The sequence below is a fragment of the Danio aesculapii genome, chromosome 3, assembly GCF_903798145.1.
Source record: "Danio aesculapii chromosome 3, fDanAes4.1, whole genome shotgun sequence".
Classification (NCBI taxonomy): domain Eukaryota; kingdom Metazoa; phylum Chordata; class Actinopteri; order Cypriniformes; family Danionidae; genus Danio; species Danio aesculapii.
In genome coordinates this window covers 44,572,742-44,586,074 of record NC_079437.1, presented here as the reverse complement: position 1 = coordinate 44,586,074, position 13,333 = coordinate 44,572,742, and the positions used below count along the sequence as shown (strand labels likewise).

The following is a 13,333-nucleotide window of genomic DNA, read 5'->3' as shown; positions in this document are numbered from 1 at the left end:
ATGGTAAAATCCCTAAACGTGGTAAAAATCAGGTAGCCGCAAGGTCTTTTTTTTCTGGATTGCTTTTGAAAACACTGTTGGTTGGGTTTAGGGAAGGGGGTGGCTGGGGTTATTGGTTTGTCACTCATCCAGTCAGTGAGTCAGTCAGTCAGTCAGTCGACAGCAGCCTCTGGCGGGTTTACACGAGAACAGCAGGCGTACACATCGGCTTCGTGAAAACAAAAACTGCTAAAAAAGTACCTCCTGGGATGTATTTTGCAATCTCCAGAAATTTATATAGGGGTACCTATCAATAATGAGCCTGGGTTGCAGTTTTGGACTGTGATGAGTTTTTGTTGTTGTTGTTGTTGTTGTTGTTGTTGTTGTTGTTAGATTAGTTACAGTTTTGGCTTTGCTACTGATTAATCTAATGTATATGCTTTACAGTATATTATATTATATTATATTATATTATATTATATTATATTATATTATATTATATTATATTATATTATATTATATTACTATCAATATATAAATATATTTTTGTAAAGCATCTTATAGAAAATATTCATTCAAAAGAGTGATCTTTGAGGAGTGTAATAATTTATGCTAAGCACTGCATATATAAAACTGACAAATACAGTTGTCTCTATACATTAACTTTTCAATGAAAACGCCATTGAAGCTATTGATACTGAAGTGATTTAAAAAAAAATAAAATAAAAATGACAGACTCCAGCTTTAAGCTTATACTCTCACCCATCACTCATAAACGGAAATTACACACTAGCATCAGCTCTCAAAACCTCTTCTGCAACCAAAGTGCTTCATCTCACAGAACATCCTGTTCCCTGCTGAGCACCAACTCGATAATGCTGCCATTTCAGACATATTTATCATCGGAAAGGTAACGTTGGCATAAAACACAGAGACAAGTTTAACCAGGCAGTGGCCTCAGTCATCCCTCATTCAGTTCTGTCACTGTCTGTTTGCAACACATGGATAAATGCGTAACCAGCCTGCATCACAGCACTAATATTTCTCCGAACACATAATGGGAGGTGATGTGTTCAGGGTGCTGTGACGCTGCAGGACCCAGCGCTGGCAAGGCCGGCTGCATTATTTAGCTGGATTTGGCCAGGAGTTAAGAGCTGGCGGACGGAAAGCGAGATGGACCTCGCATGTTGCCGCTGCTGTACAGGGATATCTGCCGTAAAATCCCACACGCACAAAGCATTTACTATCCGCACTGATCTGTATGCAACTCAGCTGCAGTGTGAACCTGACACGCATACAGATGCTTTATGATTGTGATTGTGCGAAGTCAAATCTACTGTGATTTGGGAAAGATCACACCAAAATGAAAAACCTGTAGTTTTTCAACCTCATGTAAATCTGTTTTCTTTTGGGAAATACAAAGAGCCATCTTTTAGGGGCGGATCTCAAAAATTGTTTATGGGGTGGGAACTCTAAAACAAGCATCATTGCATTGTTTTTTGTGGATTCAATGAATGCTACACATACAGTGCTTTACGGATTACTTTGTTGTAATTAGCAAGCAACTACCAACAGATGCAAAGTATAACAGTAATTCATTGAGTATCTTCATTGGTGGAAAGAGTACTGAAAAATCATACTCAAGTAAAAGTACCATTACTTGCCCAAGAATGTAGTGCAAGAAGAGTAAAAGTATATGTTGTAAATATTACTCAAAATATGAGTAATAAGTAGCCCTTTTAAAACTACTCATAAGTAGTGATTAGTGAGTATTACACTGTAAAAAGTTGATGCCTTTACATGTAATTTGAGCAGGGATTTGTAAACGTAGCATTCTGTAGTGCATTTAGTGATCTTCCTATATTTGTTCGTTCCTCCCAACCTTCCCTCCATTGTTTGTTTGTTCGTTCATTCATTTATTCATTCCTTTCTATTTGTTCGCTCATTCATTCATTCATATTTCTGTTCCTTCCTTCATTAGGTCATTTGTTCATTCGTTCTCTCATTCTTTCCTTCCTTCCTTCCTTTGTTCAGTCTTTCATTTAATCCTTCATTCATTTGGTCCTTCCTTCATTAGTTCGGTCCTTCTTTTGTTCGGTCCTTCCTTCCATTTCTTGTTCGGTCCATCCTTCATTCGGCCCATCCTTACATTCTTCATTCATTCCCTTTAGTGATTGTTTAAGGCTGTTTGGCGATTTCAGTCATCATATATTCAACATCCTTCATTTTCTCATCAGTGACATACAGTCTATAAACAGTCTCTGGGTCATAGCGTGTAAATGTTTTGGACATCTTTTTGGACATTTTTAATGCATCCAAAAAGTTTGCTGCATTTATAAAGCGCCCATGTCTTGGTTGTTCAGTATGATGCAATTTACTATCTATGTGTGATTTGATTGGAGAGGAATCACAGGATTAATTTTTCTACTTTAGCCAATCATGATAGACAAGAAATAAATACAGTAAGGACTGCAGGTTAAAGGAAAATAGTGGAGTAAAAGTACAGATACAGCACTAAAAATGTACTCAAGAGAAAGTAAAAGTACACATTTTCAAAACTCCTTAGCAAATTACAATTCCTGAGGAAAAAAATGCCCAATTACAGTCATTTGAGTATTTGTAATTTGTTATTTTACACCAGATCAGAGTATGAATTAATGATTATCCTCAACTTAATTTCATCAAAGTATACTATAACAACATAAAATGCTTCAGTTCAAGAAGAGCATGTGTTTGCTTGCATGGCAGCTGCCAGGGTTGGAAAGTTAAGAGATGGTTGTGAAATTGTGATATATTAATGGTTACAAATAAAAAATGCAGTTGAAATGAGAATTATTAGCCCTCCTGTATATTTTCCCCTAATGTCTAACACTTTTCTAAACATAATAGTTTCAATAACTAAATTTTAGTTACTGATTTTATTTTTGCCATAATGACAGTGCATAATATTTGACTAGATATTTTTCAAGATACTAGTTTTGAGCTTAAAGTGTAATTTAAAGGTTTAACTAGGTTAATTAGGTTAATTAGGCAAGTTAGGGTAATTACGTAAATCATGTGAAATGATGGTTTGTTCTGTAGACAATCGAAAACAAAAATTGCTTTTTCAATAATATTGACCTTAAAATTGTTTAAAAAATTGAAAAGTGCTTTCATTCTAGCTGAAATAAAACAATTAAGACTTTATTCAGAAGGAAAAATACTTCAGGAAATACTGTGAGAAAAACCTTGCTCTATTAAACATCATTTGGTAAATAATTGAAATGGAAAAAAAAAATCACAGGAGGACTAATAATTTTGACTTCAACTGTACGTATTTTTGTTTCATGGAGCAATACATGGACATTTTTTGTGTAAATATATTTTCTTTACTAAGATTTTTTTATTAAGGATGGATGGCAATATATGTTCTACATGATTTGTATAAACTTTTTTTGAATGTTTATGAACTAACATGACGTTCACTGTAATTACTTGTGCCTGAGAGGACTGAAAAACAAAATGAATGCACAGAGGCACAATACCACTAATTTTGGGAGCATAGCCGTTCAAGACAGTTTTGTCCAATAATACCAAACCACTTTGATGACAGACTTTGGCTAAGGGATTTTAGATATTTTATTATGTGGTCAAGCTGCTGGTTTATCCATTAATGTTGTAAAAAGTTAATCCTATTTAGTTGTTCACATATTTTTATGCACATTTTCAATTTTCAATCACATTGAACAGATTTTGCTAACAGCTTGTTCTGATAAAGTCTAAAAGGTCAATGCATCATATAGTTTACATTGGTGATACAAATCAGTATAATTTGCAATACCTTGATTTGCAATACCTTGATAATACCTTGATTAAATAAATATCTGACACGAATATTTGAAAAAAAAGGTGCTTTTCACACCTCAAAAAAAAAGAAAAATTTAAATAAAATAAATTCACAGCACATATTTATCAAATCAGTTTTTATTTTCTTTGTAAGTTTTTTTTTTTTTTTTTAACATGACTATATGCAACTACATGCAAATCTAGCCCGAATGATCAAAGAACAACCTTTTCTGTGTAATGAAAGCAAAAGCATTTTTCGAATCATAATTCAGAAGAAATAATATTAAACCGGTTCATTTTTGGATGAGCTATTTTTTTTAATGGTTCTTGGATTTTTTCATGTAGAAAATAATGGTTTGTTTAGTTTGTATTGCCTGCGAACTGCGAGTGGTTAATATTTCATGTGCTGCTGGCTGAATTCTGTGTGCATGTGCAGGTGCAGAAAAATGCTTACAAGACAGTGAGTATGGATGTGGACACTCAGAGCAGACACATTTATTATGGTACAGGATCTTGAATAGAAATCAGCGTCCTTGGAGAGGATCTGATCTGAGGCCGTTTGATAAAAGTTTAGATCTTGACTGCCACCTGCAGGCGGCCGAAAGAGATGCACAAGTTAATTCCAATTGCGTGAACTGATTAAAAATGCCCTTTAAACCAGAAGCCCTCAAGGCAAGCACTACAATCAGATTTTAAATGGATGTTTAGCATTGAGTGCCTGATAAACATAGCAGCCTACGTTTGAATAGTGTGCGTATATGTGCACGTCTGCTTTAGTTGTGGTGTTAATGTGTTCTTAAGAAGCATGTGTATGTATGAACATTGCGTTAGTGAGAAAATGAGTAAGATCATTAATGAGAATGTGTGCGCCGTAGACAGAAATAGCAGACTGAAAGGCCTGCAGGGCATGAAGGGAAGAAACTCAACAGCAGCCGTGACCGCAGCACAAAACACACAACATTCAGAGCTTGACAACCGTTTTTACAGACGTGACACTGAAATTGTGCTGTATTCGGATTGAATATTGTCTATTGTATAAACCAAGTGGTCAATGTCTGAATGCCCTCGCTGGTACATTTCATAAAACGTATGGTTGATAAAAGGTTTTATACAAGCGCTGGACAATAGTGGACAAACTAATTCAATTTATTTGTGTTCGATGGGAAACAGTGTGTGTGTGTGTTGTATAGCTAGATGTGCTCAAGTTATTTAAAGGAAGGGCTTGTACACTTTGTGCTCATCTTCCTATCACTGGTTATTTTTTATTTTGATTACTGTGTTTTCTACTAACTAAAGGGTTGAGTTCCATTTACATAAAACACTGTTTTACTACACTTTATACATCAAGGGTGCCCAAACTTTTTCTTATGAAGGGCCAAAAACCAAACTTAATTGAGGATAGTGGGCCAAAGGTAAATATTGTCACCATGGGTAATTTCCTAATTTGTTTAATAATATTTAAAAATAGCTAGAAAACATTGCTTTATATTAACTAGTACAATTTTTTTTTTTACATTTTATAATGAACTTATTACAGTAAAAACAAAAACAATTTAGTTTATAACAGAATCGAGTTACACTAGTTTGATTTAATTTCTTCTATCCGTCGAGTGACATTATTTACATTTTTAAAAATCAGATCAATTTTAAACATATAATTGATCCTTCGCTAAGCCCCTCCCTCCTTAGTTACTGTTGCTACGCCTGTCAAGCTTTCGTGCCAGGCACGTCTATTACAGTATGTATGCGCCGGTGTCACACATGGCCAGGGATATAATTAGTCATTTTTGGAGAACAGGTGAGATATCCGAGAAAGCCAGACAAAAAAAGGACTGCAGTATGCATTGCAGGTGTATATACACAACAGAATATGCAACCGATTAGAAAATAATTTAATCAAAATTGATAAGGTTAGCCTAGCCGCCTCATACGCTGACCATTCAACAGTTTAGTTCATGCACAGAATATTTTATTCAAAATACTCTAATAATAACTAATTAATCCGTGATTTCTCTATTTTTAGCCAAAAAAAACTTGATAAAATAATTGCTGTGCAAAGAAATATAGTGTTACTAAGCGATGAGGAAACACGCATGGACAGTGCTTCTACGTCATTCATAGAAAGAACAGCAGGGGGAAAATAGAACATAAAGGGGAAATTGATGGATTTGTGCCAAATATTAGCACCATTGACTCATAATAATGTACAGTACCTATAATTGTAAGTATGTTTGTGTGTCTTTTATACCGTTTCTATTCTAATTTGCAGTTAAGTGAAAAAAAAGTAATTAAATTGAAATGCAAATCAAAGTATAATAAGCAGATGTGAACAAATAGATTTTCCCTATAACAGCAAATGTTAATCCGACATCGAATATTAAAGCAGACACTAACCCGCTAATCACCAATGACTTAATCTCCAAAAGACTGTTGAAAATGTCAGTGAATTGTATCTCTGACATAGACATGAGGGTTATAAATGACTGAAAAACAGCTGCGGGTGAAGTATATTGATGGCAAGAGTTCAGATTGTGATCACATCTCAGTTTTGTTGTGTTGATATGTAATCCAAATATTCATTGCTTGAAACAGATAGAAATATGATTGGATTGTGCTCACTCTTACAGCTATTGCGAGGGCTTAAACAGCAGTGGTCATAATATCCATCGAAAAAGAAAAAGACAGCTGTGAAATATAACCTGCTTTGTATTTTTGCATGAAACACAGTTCAGATCTTTTTAGGGTAAGAGGTTTTAGAGTTATGGTCGTCTGTCACTGAATGTGTCAGGAATATTGAAAACAAAACAAGTTTAACCCCGCTCTTTTAGTGTCCCTCATTGCTCGATTCATGCTGCCATTCCTCCCATTGGGTTTAAGGTTTCCACCATCCCGTCAAAACTTTAAGGATGCCGGTATCAGATTTGCACAATCCATATGCACAACGATTTGGCTTGTTTCCCTCGCTCGAAAGCTTGACAGACCTCCTTCGTGTAGCTACGGTTGCTAAGCCACGATTTGTGTGTTGCGGTTTTTGGGTGTGGCTTAGCGAAGGGTCAATTGAAACACTTTTTGTAGCAATTGTGGATTGTCAAAACCCTATGTTGGGTTAAAAATGGAAAAAAAAAATTGTACGGTTAATATTTAAAATAAAATTAATGAGACTTTTTTTCATCACAATAGTTGGTTTAATATTTGTTGATATATATTTATAATGATATATATTTATTATTAATAGTACGGTGGCTTAGTGGTTAGCACTGTCACTTTACAGCAAGAAGGTCACTGTTTCGAGACCTGGCTGGGTCAGTTGGCATTTCTCTGCGGATATATATATATATTTATTTATTTATTTATTTATTTATTTATTTATTTATTTATTTATTTATTTATTTATTATTTTTTAAAGAAACCATGTGTTGATAAATTGTTCTCTAATATGGATCTCCACTGTTTTCTGACACAAAGAATTTTAAAACTATACTTGCATTATGATATAATTTTATTACATCTTTAAGGTATTATTACTTAAATTACATTCTAATATTTCAATCCTGTCAGATCTGTTAAAAACATACTTTTTTTGTGAAGCTGCTTTGACACAATCTACATTGTAAAAGCGCTATAGAAACAAAGATGAATTGAATTGAATATTTTTTGCCCAGCTCAGTGCTTTTTCTTATATTTTAGTTATAACTGTAACATTCTTAAGGCCCTGCTGACAAACAAACAAACAAACCAAAAAAACAGCTTAAACCAGCGTATAGGCTGGTTGGTTGGTTTTAGCTGGTGGACCAGCCTGGTTTTAGAGCGGTTTTGGCCATTCCAGGCTGGTTTCCAACCATTTCCAGGAGAAAACCAGCCATGTCCAGCTTAAAGCAGGCTGGTCAAGCTGATTTTAGCTGGTTTTAGCTGATCCTTTTCCAGCCTGAACAGCTAAGACCAGGCTGGAAATGGCTGAAAACTAGCCTATAATGGCTAAAACCCCTCTAAAACCAGGCAATTTTTTCAGCGAGGGTGGGGGGAGGGGTCAACTTGCCCAACAATGAAAATTTAGCAGATAATTTAATATTACTTGCAGTTAATTTAGGCAATTTCCAGCACATGCCAATCATTTCTGTTATTAAAGTATTTATCATCAAGAGCCACAAGTATTCATTTTATTTGATTAACCAATGAACATTGTTTCAGCTACAAATGTTCTGCTATAGACAAAAAAAAGTGATCCATATCTTGGATGTCCTGATGATTAAGAGCAGATAAAAAGAATATATATGGCACAAAAGATAATTCAGAAATGTGATGGTCTTTTTATAATTTCATGTTCAGGTTAAACTGAAATTATATGATGGATGTCGATCACACTTTTATTTCCTGGTTTTGTTCTGGAAATTATTCATTTACAAATTATTTATGATCTATTAGAATGTATTTACCAATCCAAACAGGACTGAAAACTATATTCTACTGCTGTGTTAATAGTCTCACTATAATCTCATTTAGGCACAGCCACTCTGGTTGGTCAAAACAAAAATCTTGTTTTCTCCTTGTCGATTCTACCTGTTCATTCACAAGAGAGAGTGAAGTGGTCTTTCTTGAAGTGGTCAACTGTTGAACAACAGCATCCTCTAGTGGACATTATCACAATGCAAGCTACTTTAAATGCATAACATCAAACAGCCTCGTAAAATGTGTTCAATACTGAGAAGGACAATTTTGTGTTTGCTTTAATGATCAGAAGAATGAGAAGGTTATTTGTCTTGTTTCCAAAATCAGTTCTCAGTCTGATACATTTATTAGGCTATCAAACGGTGGCAATGGAGAATACAGCAAGTGTTAAGCACATCTGACAGTATTTGGACACTCAATTTATTTCCAAATCTAAATGTCCTCAGATGAGCTGTCAGCATGTCTGATTTGTGTTTTTACAAGGCTAACGTAGCTCTGCTGAAAACCTTCAGTTTGTGAGATTAGCGTACACAGGTGGGTGAAAATGTTTGTCCTACTTAAAGAAGCCTACACATTGAAACATTGTTTGGGGGTCATTTGAAACTAAGTGTTAAATGCCTTCTCTTTGAATGAGTGCATGCTTGTGAAAGCTGTGGGTGAGGTGTTGTTTGCGTGTGTGTGTGTGTCATGACAGTCACAGATCAATTTTACAGATTTTTAGATTTATGCATTTGGCAGATGCTTTTATCTGCTGCAACTTCCATGCTCTATATATCATCAGTTTGTGTTTTGAGTGGGAATCAACTCATGACCTTGGAATTGCTAGCACCAACGCCCTGTTACATGACTACTGGTATATGGTTAGTAATATGGGCATGAAATGAAATTGCTGTGCATTAAACCTGTCATGGATTGTAATGGAAACATGGCATTTAGATTTCTGTCTTTCCTGATACAGAATGGATTTTTAGGGACTGCTCATACTGGGCCTTTTTTAAAAGGGGGCCTTTGGGAGTCCCTGTCCCCATTCATTCTCACTGCTTTGTTATTGAAAATCCATTTTAGTGTGGTTTATTTTACTGAGAAACCAGGTCATGCTGTTCAGTGTAACCTCTGGATTCTTATTGATGTTACACAAACAAAGTAAACAGATTGCTCTGGCAGCCCACAAGCCAGCAGTCTTACTGTACAATCCACAGAGGGTGTAAGAGACATGGTTATGCTGTTTTGCACCTGTTCAGTCAAACCTTAAAGCTGCGGGGCGTAATTACTGTGCCAATCTGAATCGCAAAGCTGTTTTCAGTAAGGTTCGCCAAATACTCCCATCTGCCAGATAGTCCCACTCTAAACTCACAGCCCAGGGGTGCTCAAAAGAACACTGAAAAAGTACACACAGTACCTTTAAAACAAAATAGTCGCAATACCGCTATATTAACACATGATGGCAGTGTTGAGCCTGTTCAACTCAGGAATGCATCAGGTGAGTTGAGACCACACAGTGTCTCAGGCAGCTGTCACTTTTCATTGATTGTTCTCACTCTGCTGCAAATCTTAAGTCACTCCCAACATGTCTGAGAAAAAAACACCTGAGGTACATAAGTAGCGAAGATAAAAACAACTACCTACTAACATTTAGGAATTCTAAAAGAACACTGTTTGTTTGTTTGCTTGTGAGGAGACTGAGACAGTGACATGCTTGAACTACTTCAGGCTTGAATGAGTTAGTTCTCAAACAGTCCATCGCTCAAGGTTAGATAGCCTTCACGTGGCTCATCTGTTTAATTATGTGACTTATATGGCTTCGAGCCCTGGGCTGGGGATGACGGAGAAAGAGAGAGCGAGAGAGTGAGAGTGGCCTGCACGGCTGGGCTGCTGATGGACTGCAGTCAGCTCCAGTTAGTGCCGAGCACCAGCGTCGTGCCCGTCCGCATCCAGATTTGCCATTACTCTTTGATTAAGGGAGTGTCAGATGCACATGTGATTGATGAGCTGTCTGGGGAAAGCCGCCAACTGGAACACTTCATCCTCTTCCTCATTAAACACTCCAGGAGTGCAGCTCCTCTTCTTCGCGCACACGCGAAACAATATGAGAGAGATCCTAATTTAGCTGGAGCTGTGAAGCTGCATCTGTGCGGTTGTGAGGGAAGAGGAATCCTTCAAACGGCGATGCCTTCAAACAGCTGATTGTTGCACAAAGATCTGGGGGGGTGCATCTCCCCTGCCTCTCTGATTTTTTTGTGCTCGCAAAAGAGGGGGATCAAGAGTCGCAGAGGAGCCAGAGGAGAGGATGAAGACAGAGGGATGGATGTGAAACAAGGCTGGAGAGAGGCAGGGGAGGGGAGGGAGAGAGAGACAGAGAGAGAGAGAGATGCAGCCAATGCGCAGCGCAGCATCTTGAAAGAGCGAGAGGAGAGAGAGAGAAGAAGGGAGGGAGAGGGAGCGGAGGAGTGCAAATCAGGCACTGGCAGTCGCTCTCCGGCTGAAGAATAACGTGTGTCGTGCCTCGCTGTGATGCCGTCGGATCCGAGCAGCTGGTACGTGTGAGCTGGTTTTTGGGCTCGTGTGGTCACCCCATCTCTTTGCTGGAGGAAGAGGGAGAAGGGCGCATCAGGTTTGTGTCCGTTCTTACCCGCTGCATCTGGACCCCGGCGCCAGGGAGCGTGGGGGGGCACTAGGGCCAGGCGGCCAGCCGGGGGGACGACATGAGCGTTCCGCTCCTGAAGATTGGCGCGGTGCTCAGCACCATGGCCATGGTCACCAACTGGATGTCCCAGACCTTGCCCTCGCTGGTCGGGCTTAACGGAACCACCATCTCCCGTGCAGGCACCTCGGAAAGGATTGTCAGTGTGCGTAACCCTTCACTTTTCCTACTCCTTCCTGTCTGTTTATCTCTCGCTGTGTCTGTTTGCTCATCCGAATAAGCCAATAAGTCAGGACCTTGGTGTTAAAGAGCAGTTACTCTCCTCTGTGGTTACAATCCTCAGAGATTTGCCAGACAGGCTTTTAGAGGGATTTCAGGGTGAGAGGCAGGTAAATTGAATGCGTGTCTGGCTTTGGGGGGTTGGTTACAGAGGAATTGATGGCTGCTGTGGGTGAATGATTCTCAGTGGGAGATGATAGACGAGGAAGTTATACCTGGTGAGATTCATGACTCCTGTGAGGATATCCTCACTTGGCAGGGGAGAAGAGTTAAGTGCCTCATGACTGATGTTCAGGTCCAATTGAGATAGGAAGAAACTGTTGTCTCTCTCCATCTGATGGCACAGTGACATGAGCGTAGACTTTTTGTGCAAACTCTTTTATTCCAAAGTGGCCTGTTTACTTGTTCTCCCCACTCTACTTTCTTTTTAATCAAATCCGCTGTACTTTTTGAAAGAACTCTGCACTTTTTTCTGCCCATAACTGAATTAAGTTCCTTGTGGGAGAGAGGCTGGGCCTTTGGCACCATTCAAAGTACAACACAAAAGAGAAGACTCTAAAGCTAAGCACCTTGTTATATCCTGTAAGGTCGTTAAGTTAGAACTGACTGAAATTGAAATCCTCAACAATTGTGCCAGCATGTGAGTAAATATCCTGCAATGTTGGGTATTGAAAAATGAGACCAGGTGTGAGTAGGTGGAAGAGGGTGGATGGAGAGTGAGATGTGATCCTTGTAATGTTTTCTGGATCATTAATGTTGAGAGACTGCCTGGGGTGTCTGCTGTGTCGTATCTGAGCATCTGCCCCTTAATAAAAGCTCCACTCGCTATTGCTTATGGCCAGGGACGGCACTCCATCTGGATGATAGAGGAGATGCTGTAGGGGTCGTTTGGGTCGGTCAGGATGCCTATGCTGATTTCCATCTGTCTAGAAGAAGAGTCTGTAGAAACTGTCTATCACAGCTTTGTCTAACACGTTCACACTTGCTTTGGAAGACTGTTACTACTCACTACAAGCTAAAAGCTGTAAGGACGATTGCTGTTTTCCTGCGGAGCTGTATACCATGTGTGAAACTGTATATAAATTCTATCGTCAACACCCACACTGCTTTATATAAAGTCTGAGTATTCATCCAGTCATGTGCTTATTTGTCCTATAAGTCCAAAACAAACGTAACCACTATGTTAAATAGATAATTCACCCCCCAAAAATTTTAATTGTCATATTTTACTCACCCTTTACGTGTTTCAAACCTTTATGAGTTTATTCCTTCTGTTTAACACAATAGAAGATATTTTGAAACATCTTGATAACCTGTAACCATTGAATAACATAGTATTTGTTTTGATTCATATACTATGGAAGTCAATAGTAACAGATTTTTAGATTTCTTCAAAATATCTTTTTTTGTGTTCAACAGAAGACAGAAACTCATAACGTTTATTTTTGGGTCTTAGTTGTAAAGAGATAGTTCACCCAAAAATAAACATTACTCACACTCCAGTGGTTGCGAACCTTTTCTCGTTTCTAAAGATTATATTCTAAAGAATGTTGGAAAGTCAATGACATAAATAGGAAAAACAAATAGTATGGAGATCAGAGGTTAACGATTTCTGACTTTTTTCACAATATATTTGTGTGTGTTCATCAGTAGACACTCAAACAGGTTTGAAACTAGTGAAAGGATGAGCGAAATTTACATTTTGGGCAGTGCTTGGTTTGTAAATAAATAATTTCCGGAACAAAACTAGGAAATTAAAGTCACCGTGACCAACGTCCACCAAACATTTTCAGTTTTCCCAGAACATGGCGTCACTACAAAGTTATAACGAAGAAAAGCGTCAAATTTCTGAACGTTTTTTTACATTTTTTTGTGCAATATTAAGTTAAGGATTAACCATCGATTAAAAACAAACAAAAATGTACAAATATACATCACATAAAACATCACTATTCAGTTTAATAATACCACTGACAGTCAGTTCTCTTCACTATTATGTGCCAAGCGAAAATGACTCACTGTGTAATCTTCAAGAATCTTCACAGTTACCTTTTACATTATTTTTTCTGGCTGACTTGCTTTGCTTCTCTCTCCCACTATCCTGATTCGGGGCACAGTTTTATCTTTTCTTGATCAGGCTCATTATTGGATTATCTCATTGTT

The 13,333-nt window shown here is 37.7% G+C and overlaps 1 protein-coding gene across 2 annotated transcripts in view; it reads left to right on the top strand.

Moving 5' to 3' along the window:
• The window catches only part of olfm2a (olfactomedin 2a), a 201,777-nt gene that overhangs the window by 109,744 nt on the left and 78,700 nt on the right, over positions 1–13,333 (top strand). The window contains exon 1 of one of the 2 annotated variants that reach the window (XM_056454090.1): positions 10,670–11,096. The exons of the other annotated variant lie outside the window; for it this stretch is intronic. Coding sequence (XP_056310065.1) covers positions 10,953–11,096 — 144 coding nt within the window. The 5' untranslated portion in view covers positions 10,670–10,952. Of the gene's footprint in view, positions 1–10,669; positions 11,097–13,333 lie in introns of those variants that run through there. 2 annotated transcript variants of the gene reach the window in all.